Here is a 24,361-nt window from a genome sequence, read left to right as displayed (position 1 = left end):
AATAAGCCGCCGCCCCCAATGTGCCAGTAATAAGCCGCCGCCCCCAATGTGCCAGTAATAAGCCCCCCATCACGTGCCAGTAATAAGCCGCCCTCTCCAATGTGCCAGCCATAAGCCGCCCCCCCAATGTGCCAGTAATAAGCCACCCCCTCCAATGTGCCAGTAATAAGCCACCCCCTCCAATGTGCCAGTAATAAGCCGCCACCCACAATGTGCCAGTAATAAGCCGCCCCCCCAATGTGCCAGTAATAAGCCCCCATCACGTGCCAGTAATAAGCCCCCTATCACGTGCCAGTAATAAGCCCCCCCAATGTGCCAGTAATAAGCTCCCCCCAATGTGCCAGTAATAAGCTGCCCTCCAATGTGCCAGTAATAAGCTGCCCTCCAATGTGCCAGTAATAAGCTGCCCACCATGTGCCAGTAATAAGCTGCCCCCCCAATGTGCCAGCAATAAGCTGCCCCCCAATGTGCCAGTAATAAGCTGCCCCCCATTTTCCAGTAATAAGCTGCCCCCCCAATGTGCCAGTAATAAGCTGCCCCCCCAATGTGCCAGTAACACTATTGTAAAAAAAAAAAAAAAAACTCATACTTACCTCCATGTCAGCAATGCGATGCAGGCCTCTTCCGGCCTCTTCCGGCCTGTGTCCCGCGCTGTATAGCTCAGGCGGCGCGCCACCTGCGCCGGCCGGCGGCCTCTGATAGGCTGCCGGCCAAGTGCCTGCAGCCTATCAGGGAAAGTGGAAGGGACACGCCTCTCCCTCCCCTGCACCGCCGCAGCACACAGGCCGGCAGATGACTATGGAGATGAGCTCAATGGAAGCGCTCAACTTCCTGGCTGTGCCTGACTTCGGCGGCTCACTTGGGGGGGCACGGGCATTTTAGTTGGGGGGGCACAGCATGATGTAGGGGGGGCTGTGGCCCCCCCCCCTGGCGACGCCACTGCGTACACTCAGCATAAGCTATCTCTCCCTGTGCAGTGGTTTTGTTCTAATAATGATGGGTCTGCTGTCAGGCAGCTGCTGATGGAAGATAAAGGACTGCCTGTTCTTCACTTCATTACATTATCTCTGATGACATCCCACTGACAGACCACGTGGCGCCCATTCACAGGGGAAGAACAGGGAGGGAGCGCATCCCATAATAACTACATTTTGGGTAGTTGCTGTTTATGCAGTTTTCCAAAAGTGTCAGTCAGTGAGATCAGGGCTTGACCATAATAATGATTCTTGGTCCTGTATTTCACATTCACAACCTATGGGCTGGGTGCCGTCATTAACAGGGTATCTCGGGTTCAGTGTGATGACGCCACGCTATTTTGCATCTACCCTGCCGGATGATGTCAAATGGTACAGTGTAACAATGATGTCCACTGACAAAGCAGTGTGGGGTTAAGAGTCGTGACGTCACATCTTATAGTACAGCAGAGAGAGATGGCGTCATAGAATATGTTGCAGAATTCAGGTGAGGCCGTGCAGCGTAATGACGTCACACCGCGATATCTAGTGCAGGGTACCATGGTCATGTATGATAAACACGACATCTATAGTTGATTGGTGGGGTTCCAACTCCCGCTGAACACTGTTTGCTTCGGTAAGTTCTATGGCCTCCGTACACCAAGCAAAGTGCCGCATTGTATAGTGGCCAACAGGGGACAAAGCTTAAGGTTCATGGGCCCTGGTGCAAAAGTACAGTTTGCCCCCTCTCTCCCACCGACCACTTATCTATATGTCTGCTGTCTACAACCCACCCATTTATCTGCATCGCTGCCAGTGTTCCCTCTAAACGTCTATGTCTTCCTGCCTGGTGGTCTGTGGCAGTAAAGGTGTTAGCGATAGCATCCACAGATGGCTATCAAAAGATAATACACCTCACTCATATAACCCCACTCAGCTGCTGCAGAACCTCAAAATACACATGTCAGCTGCTCTTATGAATCAGCCGATCTTATAACTAAATTTTCTTGTGTTTATTTCTCGACAGAACTGCAAAAATGGTTGTGAGACTGGGAAACCTGGCTGTGATGATCATGTGCCTGGTGCCTTCAAGGTGAGTTGTGTGCATTCAAGGGTCACTAGAGATCCAGTGACAAGTACCTGGCAATGGCATATAGCCAACCACAGTAGAATTATATTACTGTTATATTCAGTGATGTCAGTAACAGGGGGCGGGGCTGTGACAACCTCTCATACATATTGCATAGAAGACCGGCTCTCGCTGTAGATGAATCTTGTATTTATTTAGTCACATATACAGGGAATAAGTGACGCGTTTCGGTGCTACTGCACCTTCATCAGACTTATCATCATACAAGAAAAATAGCATTTTTAAATAGACCGCCAAAAACACTGGGAAATGACATCACACAGATAACCCCTACCAGGATGCGGATATAATAGTCTATAGTTTGTTTGTGACGCCAATTGCAGCGTGCGCAGGGTATTGTCACAGGGCCCTTCAAAGATGTTATAACTCACACCCCAGGTTAGGAATGCCAGAGTGGTGTAATGTCTGTATATGGTAGTGGTAATAGTGTCAACGGTGTCTCCTACCTGGGTACGGCTGGACTCCTGGCTCACTTGCAATAATTTGAGGGTAGTGATAGTGGGAGTAATAGAGGAATTTGCAGCAGAAATTGAGATCCAGACTTTTAGTGAAGTTCAGACTTGTCTTTACTTGTCTTTACAAAAGATACAGCTTTTGCCTTAGGTCCCAGCAGGTATTGGCAATGGTTGACAGGGATTTATCTTCTGCTCTATCAACTTGGAGCTTGCAGACAAGGACATCTGCTTGTTAGCTCTATACTGTGGCAGGAATATGGCCACTCTCTATCTTCTGCTGTATGGGGACTGACTAGCTGAGGAGGAATGGCTTCTCCTAGGAGGGTATGGTTACCCTACCAATGATGCTGCCACCTGCTGGTAGACCTGAAACATTACAAAGGAAAAAAAAATACATTTAAAATGGTTTTATGCACTTTTGTGAGGAAATAATCAAAATCATATCAAATGACAATATAACGGCTCCTGAAGGGCAGTAGCGGGGTAGAAGAGTTTAGTAACACAACTCTAGGGTGTTTTACAATTGTCACACACTGACACAGGATTTAGAGAAAAACCCAAATCCCTTGACCCATGAGACTCCAGAGGGTCGGTAGAAGGGAGGGGCAATACTTGCCTCCGTGCCTTTCATAAAATCATGACTTTACGTCATAAAATAGGAAAATCATGCAATTTTATTTCAAGAGAGGGAGGCTCCTATTGCTGGTTAGAAGCTGCTCCATGATCAAATAAAAAGGCATGCTTAGGAGGGCGAAAATAGAATTCCCTAAACGTGGAAACTCGAGACCAATCCGCTAGTCTCATGATGTCCCCCAGCTGCGCACACCCGAAAACACCATAGAGGTAGGCGAAGCCCCCCTAACAGAGTGAGCTGTAAAAACAGATGTGTCCACCCCTGCCAAGGCCATGATCCATTTAACCCAATGCGCCAAAGTTCAAGCTTCATATTCCTTCAAGCGAAGAGAACCTGGGATACGAGACCCATCGGATGTGAGTCTTGGTACGACGCATGATATTAAAGGAAACCACCTCGGGAGTAAAAGATCTCGCATCGTGATCCAGGGCGCGGACGTCCGAAACCCTCTTACAGGAAATGAGACAAAATAGAGTGACCAATTTTGCAGATAATTGGCGCCACAATAAGTCAGCATTAGACGGCCAAGCAGAGAAAAGGGACAGAATGCAGGAAACATTCCACATAGTGAAGAAACGTGGCCTCGGAGGCAGAGAAAAACTCGAACCTCGCAGCAACCGGCACACCAACAGGTGTTGGCCAGCCAGACAAACCGTCAAACCTCTGATAAGCAGAGGAAATGGCCTATCGAAACAAATTAATCATACGATAAGCCTTGCCGTCATCGAACAATGACGTGAGAAAGTGCGTTGCAGGTGCCGAAACGGGATCCAAATCCTGAGTTAAGCACCAGCCAGACCAAGATCTCCAGGCTGCTCTATAAGCTCGTCTTGTGGCGGGAGCCCACGCGTCTTCCAGAAGTCTTCTAGTTGCAGCCGAAAGTTCTCAGACTCCCCAGGAGTCCCTGAAATTTTGCATGCTAGAAATCGCAGGGAGCTGTCTAAGAGAAGGGGATGCTCCAGATCCCACGACCCCTGAAGGAGATCCGGAAACTCCGGCAGGTGGGGATCTCCACCATCAGCTCCAGTATTTGAGGAAACTAAGACTGGGTGCCCCAAAAGAGAACTACAATGACCAGATCGGCTCGTTGCCAGCGAACCTGGATCAAGACCCGTGGAATCATGGCAAATGGCGGAAACGCGTACATCAGGGATCTGGACCAGTCTTGGAGGAAGGCATCCACCACTTCTGCTTACGGGTCCGGGCACTAACTGAAGAACCAGGGAAGCTGGGTATTCAGATGGGAGGCGAAGAGGTCCATAGAGAAAGGTCCCCAAAGAGACGAGATAGCAGAGAACACCTTCTCGTCCAACTTTCGCTGCCGTCTGAGAGATAACGAGAACTCCAATCGGCCTGGGTGTTGTGAAGGCCCAGAAGGTACTCCGCCAGCACAGTAATATCTCTGGAAAGACAATACGACCAGAAATCCTTTGCCAGATGAGTAAGCATGGCCGAGTGTGTGCCGCCCATGGAGTTGACATAACAGACAGCCGAGATGTTGTCCATGCGTAGCCTGATGCAAGCCCTGGCCATGCCATTCGAGAAACTCTGAATGGCAAAGGAGCCCGCCAGAAGCTCCAGAGCATTGATGTGGAGCCTGGATTAGTCGGCCAATGAGCGTCCTCCTATGGTCGCATTATCACAATGTGCACCCCAACCTTGAAGACTGGTGTCCGAATCCACTGTAAAGTCTGGAACCGACTGGAACCGTCAGGTATGCGTCCTTGAGATCGAGTTTCACCATCCAATCCCCCTGAAGAAGTAAGTCTCTGAGGAGGTGAATACCTTCCATTTTGAAATGTCGGTAACGGACGAACCTGTTTAAGGACCGGAGGTTGATAACTGGGCACATCTCACCCCCTTTCTTCTTCACTAGAAAGATGTTGCTGAGAAACCCTGAATGCGATTCTGGAGCTCACTCCTTCTGGTAGAGGTCTGACAGCTCCCTGTCTAACAAAAGCTGAGATGGTCCAGAGAGAAGCTGAGGGTGGGGAAGGGGAAAATTACGTGGGTAGTCCACCAGCTCTTTGCGGAAACCTCGGACTGTGGAAAGGAGCCACTGGTCCGAGGTGATACGTTACCAGGCGTGAGAAAAATGACGGAGCCTGTCCACTACACAAACATTAGAAAAATGTTGAGGTAGACTGCTTACCGTAAGGTCGTCTTGAGGCTGTGGTCCCTCTGTAACCACTGGGGCGACCTGGGGCACCTCTGGTAGGGAAGAAGCCCGATGGTTGCCTCACATCCTGTGGCAAAGGAGGATCTATGTGAGTAGGAGCCTCGACCCGTGCCTCGGGTCTGGTATGCGGAGCGGCCAGACAGACGGCCCCTGGAACTGCCAGCCCTGATGGAAACCCTACCATGCAAAACTCTCTTCATAGAGGACTGGGCTTTATCAAGAGCCATAAAGGTGCCCACAGAACGGCTCAAGTCCTTAATAAAGGAGACTCCAAAAAGAAAGCCCTGTGCGTCTTTTCCTGCCTCCGTAAGGGCAAGGTTGGCCAGCTTAGGCTCAATCTTGAACAAGATGGCATTGCGTCTTTCAATGGAAAGGGTCGTATTGACATTGCCGGCTATGCAAATAGCCCTTTGGATCCAACCCCGGAGCTCCTCCGGGTCCACCTTTCTATCGTCCGCCCTAGCGGATTCCGCCAGCTCAAAAATCCTAGCTAAGGGGCCAAATATATCCAGAAGCTTATCCTGGCAGGCTTTAAGAGCCGACTCCAGTCCCTTGCGGGGATTCCAACCCGACTTAGACAGGAACGGCGCTATCTTACGATCTGCTACCGGGGTATCACAGACCTTGTTGGGCACTAGCAGTCTCAGACATTCCACCCTTAATTTGTTTACGTGCCTCCTTGCTAAGAGGGCAACGCATGCGGGCCTCTAAATATTTGGCCACATGGTCCGCCGGGAGCCACTCTGCCGATCTCGGATGATGGAGGATGTCCGGATAAAAAAGTGGTTCTCCCAACAGATCTATCAAGGAGACCGAGGCGTCAGTAGCGGCCTCAGAGAACTGTTACCGGCTATACAAGCTGGAGCTGGGATCGCTCGGTCTCCCGTAATACCTGCGCATTCCTCCTCCAAGTCATACAGGACTTCTGTATTAGCCTCCTCATCAGATCCGAGCTCGGATTCAGAATCAGGTTGTGCTCTGGCACATTTCCAATGCTGCACCTTTTCTGCCTGGCGTGGAAAGGCACTTTTGAGCGTGATAAGCACGCTTTCCTGGGTGGTAAATGTAACACCATTCGCAGCACTTCTGGAGGCAGAACGGTCAGGAGGTTGTGGCTGGGTCACGGCAACAGTGGGGTGGTCATGACCCCTGAAAGCAGATGGTTGGGTTCTAAAGGCCTCTGAAATGGACCTAGTGAGGGTATGAGACATAGACCCCATGGGCGCTAAAATACAATTCGAAACTAAACGCTGAAAGGCCGCCGTCTGGGACTCGCCCAACAAAGGGATGTCATCCCCTATGGGTGAATGAGTAGCCAGATTATGGGAATGGTTCCCTATGTCAGAACCCTCAAGGGCTTGAGGACTATGGTGGGGCCCCTGCTTGGACATGATAGGGTAGAATGGGCTCTATGGCAAACTCTTAATATATCTGAATAAAGGCTAGTGGGAGTGAGTCATGCCCCACTGGTCCAGAAAAATATGGGGCAGAAACACTAGGTTAAAATAATAATAATAAGGTCCTATTCTAATTGACACTCGGGCGCTGCAACGACAAAACTGCTTGCAGAAAATGGCAGCAGAACTAAAGCACGATTACATCCGCGCCAGAGAAGGGGCGTGGTCTCCGTCAGGGAGGGAGATGCGGCGCAGGCAGCAGGGGAAGCGCGAAGTAAGCGCTACCCAATAGCAGAGCAGTGCGCAAGGAGCGGAAGCGGCTAAAGAGATCTGGTGAGAAGAAAATCCAAGATGGCAGCCAAAGTCTTGCGATACTTATGGCACACCACGAACTGGAAGAATCGGCCGCAGCGTGCGGGAAGAGGAACGAGAGAGGCGCCGACCGGTAAGAGAGGGGAGGGGAGGAAAAGGCAAGAAGAATAGAACCAATGGAAAAATCCACGCCAGCCCCAGAATGGGACTGGCATGGGAAAAACAGGAGGAAACAGAACAAAGGGCAGTGGTAACCCAGAGAAGGGGTAAGGAAAGGGTATAAATGATTATAGAGGACACAAAAGGGAGAATAAAACTAAATATATGGCAACAATACTTAATAGAATTAAACCAATCTTAACTACTGGCACGATACTTATCTGGTGGTGGCAGCAGCAAAGCAAGAGGAGGATTATGGGGAAACATGGTCTATATATACTGGCTTGTCATGGGGAGGGGCCTGTTGTTATAGTATTATTCTAATGGATTTTTCTTTGGTGCTATGGTGGACAGTAAAGAAAGGTTTAAGCAATAGGAGCCTCCGTGTCTTGAAATAAAAATCCTACATGACCCCGTGTGACCCCGGCAGGACCACACATTCCTCCTCTGGCTCACAATTTTTTTTGGCTGGTCTGATTTTATCCTCCTCCCTCTCTGATCTTCCTGCCTCCTGCTTGGAAGATTAACAAGCCTCCTACCAGCAGTAAAGCGATTTGAGAGATTTTGCTTTATTTTCTTCATAGAAAATGAGAAGCAACAAACTTTTTAGCTGATCATAAATTCAATGAAAATTGCAGAAAGTGTGCACATTTTTTCCAGTGCCAGTTCTTCTAATCTCGATCCCAAACCCGAACTTCTGTGAAGAAGTTTGGGTTTGGGTACCAAACATGCCGATTTTTCTCACGCGCGTGCCAAACGCATTACAATGTTTTGCACTCACGCTGAAAAATCACGCATGTTCCCGCAACGCACCCTTACCTTTTCCCGCAATGCCCATGTGAAACCAGCCTAAGGGAGTAAAGCAGCCGCACCATTTTATGAATAATTATTTTTATAAATTTTATAATAAAGCGTATAACACAGTACAGTAAAAGAAATTACAGCACAAAGCGTACTGAAGGATAAAGAACTGTTATAACACTATAAACAGTATAAATGAGGGTGAGGCACAGGACCCCCAGCGAGCCTGAAAGAAGTAACAATCAGTCAGATTGTGGAGCAGTAACCGGAATAACAATGAACTTATGTTCCGTTATTAGGGTATAAAATATAAAATTCAAGGTAAAGGCTTGCATTTAGAATGCAACATCCAAGGGGACCAAGTTTTATCCCTAAGGGTCGAGTTCAACACTGAGTCAGGGAGGAGTTTCGCATATCTACACATAGCGTTCAGGACTTGGATCACCTCTGAGAAAGCCGGTTGGCTCGCCCATTTCCATGTCTTGTGATGACTAATTTAGCGCTAAGTAAAATATGTCCTATGATGCGCCTATAGTCATAGGGAAAATCATCAATGTGGAGGAACAAAAGTGCTAAGGCAGGAGATAGGGTCACTTGGAGACCAGCAATTTGCGTAATCAACTCGAAGGTTGATCGCCAATATGTAGAAAGTTTTGGGCGCGACCAAAGAATGTGAAGAAGAGATCCAGTGTTGCCACACTCCCGCCAGCAGCAAGCTGATGCTCCTGGATACATGAGGCTTAGGCAGTAAGGGGTAAAGTAAGTACCACCTAAGCAGGGTTTTAATCCCAGCCTCATAATGTGTGACACGTTTAAAGGTAGACCAAATAAAGCAAACTGCCCAGCCCACCTCTCCTCCGAGAACGTTAGTTGTAATTCCCATTTCTGTAGTGAGGGAGATTGGATACATTTAAATATCATTCCCAAAATGATCCAAACATGAAGTAGACATATGGGGAATGTAAAGCAATAACTATTTTTGGAGGTATTACTATGTATTATAGAAGTAGAGAAATTGAAACTTGTAAATTTGCAATTTTTTGCAAATTTTGGGTAAATTTGGTATTTTTTTATAAATAAAAATGATTTTTTTTAACTTCATTTTACCAGTGTCATGAAGTACACTATGTTACAAAAAAGCAATCTCAGAATGGCCTGGATAAGTCAAAGCGTTTTAAAGTTATCGGCACTTAAAATGACGCTGGTCAGATTTGCAAAATAGTCCTTAAGGTGAAATAGGGCTGAGCCCTTAAGGGATTAAGGAATGTTTTACGTCTGCTCCCATTCTGGTGCAGCCCGATGTGTCTCAGCCATTCGTGGTGGAGGTTGATGCATCAGAAGTGGGGATTGGAGCAGTGCTGTTGCAGGGTTCATCTCCTGGCAAATGGGTTCCGTGTGCTTTTTTTTCCAAGAAGCTCTCGATGTAGGAGATAGGGAACTGCTGGCCATCAAATTGGCCTTTGAGGAATGGTGTCACTGGTTGGAGGGGGCGTCTCATCCCGTTACAGTATATACGGATCATAAGAATTTGTCTTACCTGCAATCTGCCAAGCATCTGAACCCTAGACAGGCCAGAAGGTCACTGTTCTTTACCAGGTTCAATTTTGTGGTTACTTTTTGCCCGGGGGTTAAAAACATCAAGGCTGATGCGTTGTCTCGCAGCTTTCCTGGGGGATGTGATTCAGAGGATCCTGCTCCGATTTGGGCTGATGGGGTGGTGGTCTCCGCTCTGTATCCCGTATTGGAGATGAGGTGTTGGGAGCCCAGGAGGGGGCTCCTGGTTCTTGTCCCCCAGGGAGGTTGTTTGTTCCTGATGGGCTGCGATACAAGGTATCTAAGGAACATCACGATACTGTCCTTGCTGGAGGGGATACGGCCCTGAGGAGAGGATGTAGGTTCCGGCTGTGGATGTTAGTGCCAGCCGACTGGTGAGGGTTATGTGCGGAGGTCTGCCAGATTAGCAGCATATGTATAGCCTTTTTGTTTTGTTTTGGAGTTGAGCTATATCCGCCTCCCTTCAGGTGCACTGGGTGTGGTCGTTGGTTTGAGTTTAAATTACGCCCACTCCCAGTGACCTGTGCGGGTTATAGCTTCTGTCTAGCTCAGAGGAAGGAAAGAAGGAAGGAGTTGCTGTTCCTGCTCAGTAAAGATAAGTTGTTTTTTGCTTTCTTGTGGTTGTCGGTCTAGGCTGTTAGAGAGACGCCAGCCCCTCCAGGTTCTGAGGGAGCAGACTGCCTCTTTCCCCTTTTCACCATCTTAGGGATTTTAGGGTATCTTCAGCCCAGGCACGAGGACAAGTTATTCCCACGTTAAGAGTATAAACGTGGGCATAGAAGTCTAGGGAAAGCTGGTAGGGATTTGTCAGGAGGTGACCTGTATCCCCAGCTTCTTGCCTAGACACTAGACAACAATAGTTCATCAATGTTCATCAATGCATAGATCCATATGAATACTTTGCAATGTATAAATGAATCTGTGTTGAAGGAGGTAATTAAACTGCTTAAAAGATGGTTATCAAATGGTTAAGAAGGTGAAAAGATATCCACATGGAGTTATTTCCCTCTTTAGTGCAATATTATATTTGATAGACTTGAAACCCCAAACTAGGTTTGTTGGCATATAATAGATATAGTACATAATACTTCAAAGTATCTGTTAGCGTTTTTTCCTCGGCAGGTTTATGATAGTTATATGATGAGGCTTCAGACCTCCAACCCGTGAATATTTTCCCTGTGCAACGAATATCTGGTTTGCTTCTGATCAGAGAGATAAGACAGCCCTGACTCAACATAGGTTGTCAATATCTGAAAACTTTATTTCCCAGCACATAGTTTATAGGGCATATTGGGGGTGGGAACATAGTGTCCTTCCAGATCCAATTGCACCAATCCTGCTAGATCTCCGCAGGCCTTGGGAAACATGTGTTTGTCAATATGCAGTTGAAACTTTGCTAAACAATGCTGACATCTGCTATATACAATACATGAAAATGGTTATTTTACATTGAACAGGTTTTTCTCTCCATGCTAACAAGTTGAATAGGAAACCACAGGTTCCTGTCAATGTATGTGAGGTGAAATGTTAAATAGCCTTTTGGTCAGGAAGGCTGCTATTGTGTCCAGGACTGGCAGAGGGTGTGAGATATGTTAATGCAAGGTACTGCATTTCCACACGAGATGAGGCTTGTATAATATATGTCTAATCTGTGATGTATCAAAAGTAAGATTATGAGAAATCCCTTTCAGTATCATTCACCTTCCTCCCACTGTTAGTCAAGGTTAGTAAGTTTACTGCCCACCGCTACTCCGTGGCGTCCCACGTGTGCTGCACAGATCTCTCTGCTCATTTACTACAATGTATCAATGTGGCTGTACAGAATATTGTTCAGACGAGATACAACTGTATTCACTAAGGCTACTTTCACACTGGCGTTTACTCGTTCCGGCAGGGGAACAGCCTGCCGGATCCCTACTAGAGTGTACATCCGTGTGCTGCTGGAAGTCCGCCCGGCCAAATACTGCTGCTGATAGAGGGTCTTGTGACCAGGCGAATCACTTCCATGTGATGTCCATTCAAATACACTGCACCTGTCCTCTGTGTTGGGAGTTTAGGGCAGGTGCTGTGTGTTTGAATGGAAGAGACTGAGTGATGTGCCTGGTCACATGACCCTCCATCAGCAGACATTTTGTGGACAGGGCATACCTGTGGACAGCACAAAAGACTTGGCAAATAAGGGATCATACCTTATGAAATATAGAAAAAGGTACATAATTTCAACAAAGACTATATTAGTAAGTGCCGCATAATCATGTCCTGTACTGTGCTTTACATGTGCCTGGATAAGCTACTCCTTTGGATACCAGCTGAAGGCATCTCCATTTACTTTTTATGGTACACTATGGGGGGTCATTAATTAAGGTTGGTGTTTTAGACGTCGGTCTTAATAACCCCCGCGCTGGATCCCCAAAGTTATGCAGAGGTGCCGGATTCTACATAACTTCAGCGCATCCACCTCCGGTCTAAATGTAAGCCAGCTTTCTTATTGGCCTAAATTTAGACCATTTTCTACGCCTAAAACAGGCCTTGAAAATTATGAATGAGACCTTCCTGCCTCATTATCGAAGCCGAGTTCAATTTCGGATTTTGACAGTGTAATTTATGCGAATAGACAAAGTGTCACATCATAGAACCGAGATGAAGCAAGTATCAAAGTTTTCTAATAAATCAGGTCCAGATACAGCAATCCAAGTCTGATTCGCTCAACACTAAGGGGCACATTTATTAAGCCCCAAACCCTAAACTGGGGGTGGATCAGCCAGAGTTAAGAAGAGGTGCCAGCCTCTACGTAACTAAATGTATGACAGCTTCCTAGCTAGCGTACATTTAGACCTTTTTCTATGCCTAAAAACAGGCCATGCCCACTTTTTTATACCTTGCGTGGGTGGGGAGAATTCGCAGAACATGGTTAGTTGCGCCGCAATCTGCGCCTGAAATACGCCTAATTTAGGGGTATTTCAGCTTAATAAATGACCCTCTAAGTCTGACCTCAGTAGGTCGTTTTTCACATAGACTAGTCTATTAGTGAGTGAAAAAAGTTTCAACCTTACGGACAAAAATCGCATATCTACGAAAAATGTGCGACTTTTAATGAATAAAAAAATGGATATAGAAAAGTATGCCAGCCCTGGGATGAAGTAGAAATTAGATTGTTTTCGCAAAACAAATTCAGGCACAAAAAATGTGCACCTAAAATAGATTGGAAAAAAGTTGCAAAAGTTATAAAACTTCGGAATTAGTAAAAAAATAAAATAATTAAATAGTCGAACATAGCACTAAAACAGCATTTCTTTTACTAAAGACAGGTGCAGACCTTTTAGTAAATGTGCCCCGTTAGAGAGCAGTGTTTATGATTAATACTGTGAGATTTGGTTGCGCTCCAGTAAGAATTTCTTTGGCGTTCTTGGCAGAATTATTGAACCCTTGTCTCATCTGCTTTTGTCTTCTACATTCAGGCATCAGATTTGACCATTGAACTCACAGACTCTCCAAAAGAAAAGCCTGATCCAAGCAAGCTGGTGTTCGGCACAGTCTTCAGCGATCACATGCTGACAGTTGAGTGGTCTGCAGAGAAGGGATGGCAAACACCGGCGATCAAACCTCTACAGAACTTGAGCTTACACCCAGCATGCAGTGTGTTTAACTATGCCATAGAGGTGAGTGGTGGCAAATGTGTTCAGTGATGGCTGTATCGGGGCAAGGCTGTGACAACCTCTCAATGATAAGTAGTATAAAGAGTATGGATCTCATGGATGTGTCTCCGCACCTCAGATCATTTCACTTGATGAACAAGCATTTTGCTAGTTCATCAGGTGATATGCGGCACCTTTAGTGTTTGTAGGAACGCCTGTTCCAGATAATTGGCCCAAGCTTTGGGCCATGTAAATGCAGCTTTACACTATTGTCGGCAGCACATCCTGGGTGATGTGATGCCGGCATAAAGTTATCTTTTGTTGGTAGAATATATAAGATCAGACAGGTGCTTGCTTGTTTGTCAGCTGATCGTCTAATCGCCTTTTACACGGGCCAGTGATTGCTTAGGAACGTCCCTTGTAAAAGGCTGTTAATAGATGGACAAACTTTCACTACAGCATACGATGTGCAGATCCCAATGCCGCACTGGTAATATGGACATTATTGTTGGGCAGAATAACACTTGACCTCCTGCATCTTACATTCATCATTATAGTCATAGCATGTGTTAGATTTTTTTTAATGATTATTATTTCTTTCTGTGCAGCTTTTTGAAGGATTCAAAGCATATCGGGGAGAAGATGGCAAGATCCGATTGTTTCGACCACAGCTAAACATGGAGAGGATGTTACGATCGGCGAAAAGACTGACTCTACCTGTAAGTCCATCTGTGTCTGATTATGATAGTCATTCAACCAGAGGTGCAGATTGTTAGGCCAATTCCTGGAAACAAGCATGTGTAGGAATATTTATTCCCCAAATTTCCTCCATGTAAATGCAAAGACAAATGAATAAAATGTTGATTTGATGTTTGGTCTGTTGTTTGTGCGGCACATAAAATGAGTGCTTGTCGGCAGCATATTGCCTGGGGAAATAGAGATTGTGCTGCTGACAAACAGTTAATCTGTACGAGGACGAACAATCGCAGTAGTGATCATTCAACCCCATACAGAGGGGATGATCTACAGTATGTAAATACAGCTGATTGAGCCGGCAACAATCAGGAAGCAAATAGTTCATTCCCTGTTTATCGGTCTATGTAACCTTTGTCTTGGTCTGGCACCAGGATGCTGCATCATCAGTTTCGGCCTTGACAGGGTGGTGCCGCGTCAAAAAAAAAGCTGGTTTGTCCTATTATTTAATTCTACTGGTGTTTTATTTTTGTTTGTTTTTTTACAGCTTTTTGATACGAATGAACTTTTGGAATGCATCAAGAAGCTGATAGATGTGGATAGAGAATGGGTGCCAAAATCCACGGAAGCTAGCCTCTATGTCCGGCCCGTATTCATAGGAACTGAGGTGAGCTGCAGTATTATTGCTAAAGGGGTTCCAATGAACGAAAATATTGTGTTCCATCTCAATGCACTTACACAGATATATTTGACATCTATACTTTGATGTAAAATGTTTACGTTTTCACTGTGTTCTGTTCCCCTGGCCCTGTGACCAGTAGTTATGGTTCTTGACACACAGGAAAGAGCTTTCTCACCTCTGTACGGAGACCAAGACGTCATCTCCTCATTTGACTAAAAGGGTTTGGCTTTGTTGTAACTTAACCAAGGCGAACGTTACATGACTCTGTATGGTCTCTAAGACGGGCTCTCAAGTTGTGATATCTGTCCTCACAACCACTTAGCAGTTGTATTGTGCTGTTTACAGGCAGTAGGCTGGCTGGTCTTGGTTACAGGCCTGACTATACAGGCCTTGGCGGCCTCCAGGATGCATGTACTAGATGGTTTCTTTCTACCCCCTAGCTCCAGCATCATCTCCTCTGCAATACTCAGCTGCACTGTGGCCCTCTCTATGCCCTGAGGTGGACCACCATTTGCTATCTAGCTGCACGCAGGGTTATTGCTGTTTCCAGCAGCAGTTTCCCAACTCTCTGTCTCTTGCTTCTGAATGTGTGACCTAAACTTATTTTCCAACCATGTGCTCTCACTGTGCTTCCTATTGCTTAAACTTTGGGTTGTGCTAAATTTTCAAGTTATCTCCTATCCACAGGATTACAGCGCTTGGCTATTTCCAGCAGTCCTATAGTGAATGAACGGAGCTGCAGTGCAGCAGCCTGCTGCTCCATTATACAGTGCAGTACATATTAAATCACATTAGTGCAGTATATCCGCAGGGTTTTTCTAACTATCTCCATTGTGGTTTATCAACCATGTCCATCACATCCTGCTCAAGTCATATGACTCCCCCAGAGTGGCTTTATACCATCTCAGACTGTGTCGTTTCCCCTCATTGTAAGTTCAATACATAACAGCCCAACAGTTCAGCTAGGTGGAGTGGGCACCACAAAAAGGTCAACGATAACCCATAGCAACAATATAACTTAAAGAGGTGGTGCCAATAGACATGCAAGTAGAAAAATTGCATCTGTTAACAGGTCTTTAAAGATGGCACCCACTCGTAAGTGCAGCGGGCATTATACCAGTCCAGTTCTTGCTGTTTTAAAAAGCAAACACCAGTGGCTAATGTTTGCTATTGACGATATTATCGATCGCAGACATTTAACCCCTCAGATGCTGTGGCCATATGTGCCCCCTGGTAACTGTGAGCTCCCAGTCCTGCAACGGCTTCCATGAGCGCGGAGGCGGGGAGCTGGGTAGGTGTTTGGCAGCTTGGTCCACCTGAATGATCCGCGGCTGCCGAAGATAGTTTCCTTTGGAGACCTTCCATAGGAACATAGTATAATTCTCATAAATTCCAATGGTAATGCATTGGGGTCTATGAGAGAAGCAATCTAAAGATTTTTTATTTTTTTTTAATGAATAAAAATTCAAATCACCTCCAAAATAAATAAATAAATAAAATAAAAAAGGCATTGCTGCTTGCTAAAACGCCTGTACTATAAAATCTAAAAATGACTTAATTGGAAATAAAGATAAAATGGCTGATTTGCCATTTTTTGGTTGCTTATAAAAATGACCCCTGTACACATAACTACAGAAAAGTTATAGGGTTCAGGATATGGCGATGGAAAGAAATATATACAGTTGAAACCAGAAGTTTACATACACTATATAAAAAGACACATATGCATATTTTTCTTAATATCTAACTTAAAGGGCTTCTGTCAGCCCACTAAACAGTTTTTTTTTTTTTGTTAATAATAATCCCTATACTGCGAGCTCTGCATACATAAGCTAAATAATCATTTTGGTTCAGTAGAATTTGATAAAAAGCTATTTTTATAATATGTAAATTACCTTGCTACCAGCAAGTAGGGCGGCTACTTGCTGGTAGCAGCCGCATCCTCCGATCCTAATGACGCCCCCTCCGCATTGTGATTGACAGGGCCAGGGAACGGAATCGTTCTCTGCTGGCCCTGTTTGAATTCCAAATCTCGCACCTGCGCCGTACCTGTCTTTAATCGGTGCAGGCGCACTGAGAGGCGGCCGCTCTCTCGGCCGCTCCATCCACAATGCGCCTGCGCTGGGTGTAGATGTGACGTCATCGGCGCAGGCGCAGCCGCCTCTCAGTGCGCCTGCGCAGATTAAAGACAGGTACGGCGCAGGCGCGAGATTTGGAATTCAAACAGGGCCAGCAGAGAACGATTCCGTTCCCTGGCCCTGTCAATCACAATGCGGAGGGGGCGTCATTAGGATCGGAGGATGCGGCAGCTACCAGCAAGTAGCCGCCCTACTTGCTGGTAGCAAGGTAATTTACATATTATAAAAATAGATTTTTATCAAATTCTACTGAACCAAAATGATTATTTAGCTTATGTATGCAGAGCTCGCAGTATAGGGATTATTATTAACAAAAAAAAAACGGTTTAGTGGGCTAGTAGTTTAATTAGGATTACCATAATTATTATTATTTGCCAAATGCCTGAATAATGAGAGAGAGAGAGAGAGAGAGAATGTTTTAAGGCATTTTTATTACTTTCTGCAATGTCAAAAGTTTACATGCACTAACCCTTTAACCCTTGCAGGACTGGACCATTTTTCACCTTTCTGCCCAGGCCATTTTTAGCAAATCTGACATGTGCCACTTTATGTGGTAATAACTTTAAAACGCTTTTACTTATCCAGGCCATTCTGAGATAGTTTTCTCGTCACAAATTGTACTTCAAGACAGTGGTAAAATTAAGTAAAAAAAAATACATTTTTATTTATAAAAATATACCAGATGTACCAACAATTAGCAAATTTCCACATTTCAATTTCTCTACTTTTATAACAGATAGTCATACCTCCAAAAATAGTTATTACTTTACATTCTCCATATGTCTACTTCATGTTTGGATCAGTTCAGTTATGAAGTCACTTTCTGGGGCTTACATATTAGAAACCACCCATAGATCACCCCATTTTATAAACTACACCCCTCAAGCTATTTAAAACAGATTTTACTAACTTTGTTAACCCTTTAGGTGGCCCACGAGAATTAAATGACAATGGGAATGAAATTTCAAAATGTCACTTTTTTTGCAGATTTAAAATTTTAATCTATTTTTTCTGCAACACATCAAGGGTTAACAGCCCAAAAAAAACCTCAAAATCTATTACCCTGAATCTAGAGTTTACAGAGCACCCCATGTGTGCTCAAAAACTGATGTATGGGCGCACAGCAGGCTTCAGAGTGGAAGGAGCACATGGCTTTTGGAGAGCGGATTTAGCTGGAATAGTAATTGGGAGCTATGTCGCATATGAAGACACCCTGAGGTGGCCCTACAGTAGAAACCCCCAAAAAGTGACCCCATTTCGGAAACTACACCCCTCAAGGAACATTTCAAAGTGTGTAGTGAGCACTTTGACCTATCACAGAATTAGAAAACGATTGGCTGTGAAAATAAAAAATTACAATTTCTTCCAGAAAAAGTTGCTTTACACCCACATTTTTCACTTTCACAATGGGTAACAGGACAAAATGCACCCCACACTTTGTTCCCCATTTCCCCCCAAATACAGGAGACAGATAATGTGTAAATATAAAGATGGCGGGTGCTATTATATGTGAATGAGGGGGAGGATACAGATAATGTGTAAATATAAAGATGGCGGGTGCTATTATAGGTGAACGAGGGGGAGGAGACAGATAATGTGTAAATATAAAGATGGCGGGTGCGATTATATGTGAACGAGGGGGAGAAGACAGATAATGTGTAAATATAAAGATGGCGGGTGCTATAACATGTGGATGAGGTGGAGGAGACAGATAATGTGTAAATATAAAGATGGCGGGTGCTATTATATGTGAACGAGGGGGAAAAGACAGATAATGTGTAAATATAAAGATGGCGGGTGCTATTACATGTGAACGAGGGGGAGGAGACAGATAATGAGTAAATATAAAGATGGCGGGTGCTATTACATGTAAACGAGGGGGAGGAGACAGATAATGAGTAAATATAAAGATGGCGGGTGCTATTATATGTGGATGAGGGGAAGGAGACAGATAATGTGTAAATATAAAGATGGCGGGTGCTATTACATGTGAACTAGGGGAAGGAGACAGATAATGAGTAAATATAAAGATGGCCGGTGCTATTACATGTGAACGAGAGGGAGAAGACAGATCCGGCGAATGTGTAAATATAAAGATGGCGGCTGCCTATTTATGTGAACGAGGGGGAGGGGACAGGTTCAGCAGACATTCTTGTCACTAGTAAATCTTTGTCGCTTTGTGTCTCTCGTATTCACGATGTCTCCTCTCATTTGTCCAGGCCTCTCTGGGAGTTAAGAGATCTTCCAAAGCTTTACTGTACGTCATTATGAGCCCAGTTGGACCTTACTTTTCCAGTGGAGCTTTTAATCCAATCTCGTTATGGGCAGACCCCAAATATGTCCGAGCCTGGAAAGGTGGAACCGGCGACAGCAAACTCGGAGGGTAAGGCTTTTTATCTTGAGAATTGTGCAACTGCATGTGAATGCCTCAATATACAACAGTGCCACCAGTGGTATAGCAGCAAGGCTTGTGGAAAGGTATAGGCCTCTTTCACACGAGTGTGACGGATTAAGTACGGATACGTTCAGTGAAACTCTCACCATTTTGCAACAAGTTCAGTTAGTTTTTTCTATGATTGCGTTCAGTTTTTCCGCGCTGGTGCAATGTGTTTTGATGCATTTTTCACGCGCGTGATAAAAAACTGAAGGTTTACAAACATCTCTTAGCAACCATCAGTGAAAAACGCATTGCATCCTCACTTGCTTGTGGATGCAATGCGTTTTTCATTAAAGCCCTATTCACTTGTATGGGGCCAGGGCTGCGTGAAAAATGATGAATATAGAACATGCTGCGTTTTTCACGCAACGCAGAACTGATGCATGAAAAAAAGACCACAGACCCATTGAAATGAATAGGTCAGGATTCAGTGCGGGTGCTCGTGTGAAAGGGGCCATACTGTTAGGGAATTTTGTTAAAGGGCTCGCCCCAGGGACCCCAGTTAAATAACATGTTGTTTTTCTTAGGAATTACGGAAACGCCCTCTTTGCTCAGTACGAGGCTCAGGCTTACGATTGTCAGCAGGTTCTCTGGCTGTACGGTGAAGATGAACAGCTCACAGAAGTTGGAATAATGAATCTCTTCCTCTTCTGGAAAAATGAAAATGGCGGTAGGAAAATAAGGCCCTATTGGTAAAGGGATTGTGTCACCTGGATTAGGGCTGCAGTAAACGATTATTTTAGAAATCAAGTATTCTCTTGATTATTTTTACGATTGAGTATTCTTTTTTTTTTAAATTAACAATTTTTATTGTTTTTCAAATAATAACAAAAATAGATGACAATGGCGGGAAAGTAGCGCCAATATGAAAGTACAAAAATATAAATATACGGTATTAAGTCATACCAGCACATCATAACACAGCAAATCAGTAAGCAGTGCCATAAATTAACATAAATGGGGAAAGGGAAGTGGAGAAAACATCAACAAAACAAATGGTATAAATCAGGTAAGATACAAATATACGTTATAGCTCACTTGATGCAGCAACAGGGTACGGTACTAAGTCAGTTATTTGCCCTATACAATAGAGAAAGGGTAAAATGGTAATAATGAGAAAAGAAAGCTAGAAAAAATAAGCAAGTAAAAATCAAGGAAGGCCCCTAAACGTCTTCCAAGGAGCCCACATGTCCAGGAAGGTGCTTCTAGTGCGGGTTTCCCAATGAGAGAGTTCCTCTAATCTATACAGTTGGTCCACCTTTTGTGTCCATTTAGCCTCATCTGGGGCCTCTGTAGAAAGCCAGGCGGCAGCAACTAAAATTCTAGATGCAGCTAATAGTATAAGTAATAAGGACCTGACCTTCTTGTGGATCCCATCCAGCCCCAGGCCAAGGAGAGTCAGTTCAGGAGAACATACCAAAGAAGTGCCACAAATCTTATTACATTTAATTATTATGGAATGCCACCATGATTGAATAGTTGGGCATTCCCACCATATGTGGTAGAAAGTGCCCTTGGAGGTTTTGCATCTCCAACAGGAGTCGGAAACATTGGAAAAGTATTGTGCAATATTTTCGGGAGTTTTGTACCACCGCATCATAATCTTGTACCCATTTTCCTGAACACGCACGCACCTTGAAATTTTTGTGTGGAACAGAAAACATAGTCTTGATTTCAGTGGGGGTTAGGGATCGATTGAGATCTTTTTCCCAAACTCTCATTATAGCTGGTGTAATGTCAGTCACCGGTGACTTGATCCTTTTGTATATGAATGAAATTAATCTATTAGGCGCTTGTTTAGATCCAATTAGCCCTTCAAACCATGGGAACAGAGGTGTCACCTTAGGAAGGCTCTCCGCCGAAGCCATTTCAGATAGTATATATTTGTGTACAAATGAAAGAGACATAGATTCTTTCAAGTTGGTAAAAAGGAGAGGAAGGGGGGGGGGGGAGGTATCGTGCTCTTTTAGGATATCTGATATGAGTAAGTTAGACTGCCTAACCACAGGGCTACAAGTCTCTTTTAAATCCAAGGGTGCTAAATCAATGACATCTCCCAAAGTCAGAAGTGAGGAAGGAGTGGTAAGCATTATACCACTAGAGGAGAACCATTCCCAAACTGCCAATGAGCATCTTATCATAGGGTTTTGGATTTGAGAAGTTGGGGGAAAGGATTTCCCAGCAAGCAGAACAGCTCTGGGAGTGGAGGGGAGAAAGCTATTTTCCATCTGAACCCAAAATTTATGGGGGGGAGCTCTAATCCAATCTACTACTCTGGCTAGATGTATGGCTTTCATGTATATTTCAGGATATGGGAGATTAATCCCACCTAGCTCCTTTGGTTTGGTGAGAGTGTCCAATGCAATTCTCGGTCTGCGCCCCTTCCAAATAAAATGACGTACTGCTTTGTTAAATCTATTAAAGAAGGATTTCGGTATCTTGATAGGCAGAACCTGCATGACATATGTCAATTTGGGTAGACTCAATGCCGATACCATATTCTTTCTGCCAAACCAAGACAGAAAAGGGAGGTCCAACGAGTCCATCTGGTCAATAACCGACTTTAAAAGAGGAATAAAGTTTAGTTTGTATAAGTCTTTAGTATTAGGGGATATGTTCACTCCCAGGTACGTCAACTTTTGTGTGGACCAGTTAAAGGGAGATTGGAGCTTAAGAATTCTAATTGTTGAGGGGGGGAACCCACTATGAATGAGTTGAGATTTAGCAGGGTTTACCTTGAAATTAGAGAGTGACCCAAATAAATCCAACAACGATAAGATAGCAGGAAGAGATTTTTTCGGATTGGTTGTGCAGATCAAGAGGTCATCAGCAAATGCAGCCAATTTGATTTCCTGACTTCCCACTTTAAGTCCTATAATATCTGTTTGCTGTCTCAGGGATTGTAAAAGCGTCTCCATAACCAATACGAAAATAAGCGGGGACAGGGGACAGCCCTGTCTTGTGCCATTCCTTATACTGAAGCAGGGAGACAGGGTATCATTAACTAGTACCGATGCCGAGGAGGAGTGATACATAGCCCTGATTGCATTTGAGAATTGAACAGGGATATTAAATTTGGCTAGCGTAAGACTAATATATAGCCAGTCTATTCTGTCAAACGCCTTCTCGGCATCGGTACCTAAGAGAACTATGGGTATTTTTTTAAAAGAGGAGAAGTACAATGCATTTAGAACTTTCATAACATTGTCCTTACCCTCTCTTCCCTTAACAAATCCGACCTGGTCTGGATGGATCAGGGAGGGGAGTAGTTTTTGCAGTCTAGTAGCCAACATTTTGGCCAATAGTTTAAGGTCAGTGTTAAGCAAAGATATGGGACGGTAATTTGAGCAGATGGAATGATCCTTACCTGGTTTGGGAATAATTGTTATCGTAGCTCTAGACATATCGGATGACACAGGGGAGTTATGCAGAGCATTATTGCATATTGGAAGTAGGTGGGGAAACAGGACTTCGGAATAAGCTTTATAATAGGACAGAGGTAAACCATCCGGTCCGGGGCATTTCCCGGTCGGGGATGAATTAAGTGCTTCTTGAATGTCCGCTATAGTAAACGGAGCAGCCAGCTGGTCATGTTGGTTATTTGTAAGGATAGGGAGATGAAGCGAGCTAAGAAAGGAAGAGATATTTTGTTCCTTATCCAGTCCAGGATCAGGAAGATGGGGGGGGGGGGAGATTATACAGGGACTCATAATACAACTTAAACTGTTCTGCTATTTCTTCTGTTTTGAGCAACATTGAACCTGCTGGAGAGGTAATTTTATGTATAAAGCCATTCAGTTTCCTACGTTTAATCCGTTGCATCTGAAACTTTGTTGCTTTATCGCCATGAGCAAAAAATTTTTGCTGAGAGCTTAAAAAATACTTCGCAGAGCGCTCATTTAGTAAATTTTTAAGCTCTGTTTTGAGTAAAATAAGTTCAGATAAGTGAAGTTGCAATAAAGAAATTTTATGAGTCTTCTCTAAGTTATTAATCCTGGAAAGAAGGGAGTCTATTTTTTTGTCGGCCTCTTTCTTCAGATAAGAGCATAGGCTTATCAATTGTCCCCTTATATAGGCTTTATGGGCATCCCATAGGGTATTTGGGGAAATGTCAGAAGTATGATTAATTTGGAAGTATTCCTTTAGGAGGGAAAGTATTTTATTCTTATGTTTGGCATTTTCCAAGATGGACTCGTTGAACCTCCAACCAGATTTCTTACCCATACCTTGTGAAGGGCGGATGGAGCAGAAGACTGGTGAATGGTCTGATAGCGTCATGGACCCTATTTTCGCCGAAGAGCAAAGTTGCAAGTGTTCTTTGGAGATTAATACATAATCAATTCTGCTATATGAGTTGTTGGCTGCAGAAAAAAAAGAGTAGTCAATATTAGTAGGATTAAGACATCTCCACACATCAACCAAACCAAGTTTGAACATTCTAGCCAGAGTAGCTTTGATTGCCTTAGAGGGGAGAGCTGATTTTCTTGAAGACGTATCCAAAAGGGGATTAAGAGGCATATTCAAATCTCCCGCTAATATTAATATACCTTCCCTATGTTTCTCAACTAAAGATAGAAGGCTGGCAATCCATCTAGTTTGGTCAGCATTAGGGGCGTAGGCATTAACAAAAGTGTACAAGGTTTGACCGATTTTTCCTTTTAATATAATGTAACGGCCCTCTGGGTCTTGAACATGACTCAGATAGGTGAATGGGGTGTTACGCCTGAAACCAATGCTGACCCCTCTAGATGCCGCCCCATCTGCGCCACAATGATACCAAGTAGGGTATTTAGTGAATGATAGGTTTGGAAAGTTATCCTGCTTAAAATGAGTTTCTTGTAGGAAAATCACTGCACTTTTTTCCTTCCAGAGGAGAGAAAAGATTTGACTGCGTTTAGAGGGGGACCTTAATCCTTTCACATTATAAGAGACAATTACTAGTTCAGACATTTCTTGACCATAATAACATATGAAGCATAGCGATGCATAATGAGCATAATAAAATCTATAGGCCCTGAGTTATACCATAATAACATATAAACAGAAACTTGAGACCACACTAAGTGGTATAACAACAACATGTGAAGTCGCACGTACAGCAACTATCAAATGGGGTAGGGGGAGAGTGAAACAAGTTCACAAGTAACCTGCATCAGGGAGGGAACCGGCCTAAAATATAAAA

General features: G+C 44.4%; 1 protein-coding gene across 1 annotated transcript in view; it reads left to right on the top strand.

The window, feature by feature from the left end:
• The window catches only part of LOC122928458 (branched-chain-amino-acid aminotransferase, cytosolic-like), a 95,926-nt gene that overhangs the window by 58,437 nt on the left and 13,128 nt on the right, over positions 1-24,361 (top strand). The window contains exons 2-7 of the mRNA XM_044281310.1: positions 1,981-2,046; positions 13,053-13,253; positions 13,838-13,948; positions 14,470-14,589; positions 18,962-19,125; positions 19,707-19,849. Coding sequence (XP_044137245.1) covers positions 1,981-2,046; positions 13,053-13,253; positions 13,838-13,948; positions 14,470-14,589; positions 18,962-19,125; positions 19,707-19,849 — 805 coding nt within the window. The remainder of the gene's footprint in view (positions 1-1,980; positions 2,047-13,052; positions 13,254-13,837; positions 13,949-14,469; positions 14,590-18,961; positions 19,126-19,706; positions 19,850-24,361) is intronic.

The sequence above is a fragment of the Bufo gargarizans genome, chromosome 2, assembly GCF_014858855.1.
Source record: "Bufo gargarizans isolate SCDJY-AF-19 chromosome 2, ASM1485885v1, whole genome shotgun sequence".
Taxonomy (NCBI): Eukaryota; Metazoa; Chordata; class Amphibia; order Anura; family Bufonidae; genus Bufo; species Bufo gargarizans.
The sequence above is the reverse complement of the archived record's forward strand: the minus strand, read 5'-3'. Positions and strand labels throughout refer to the sequence as shown.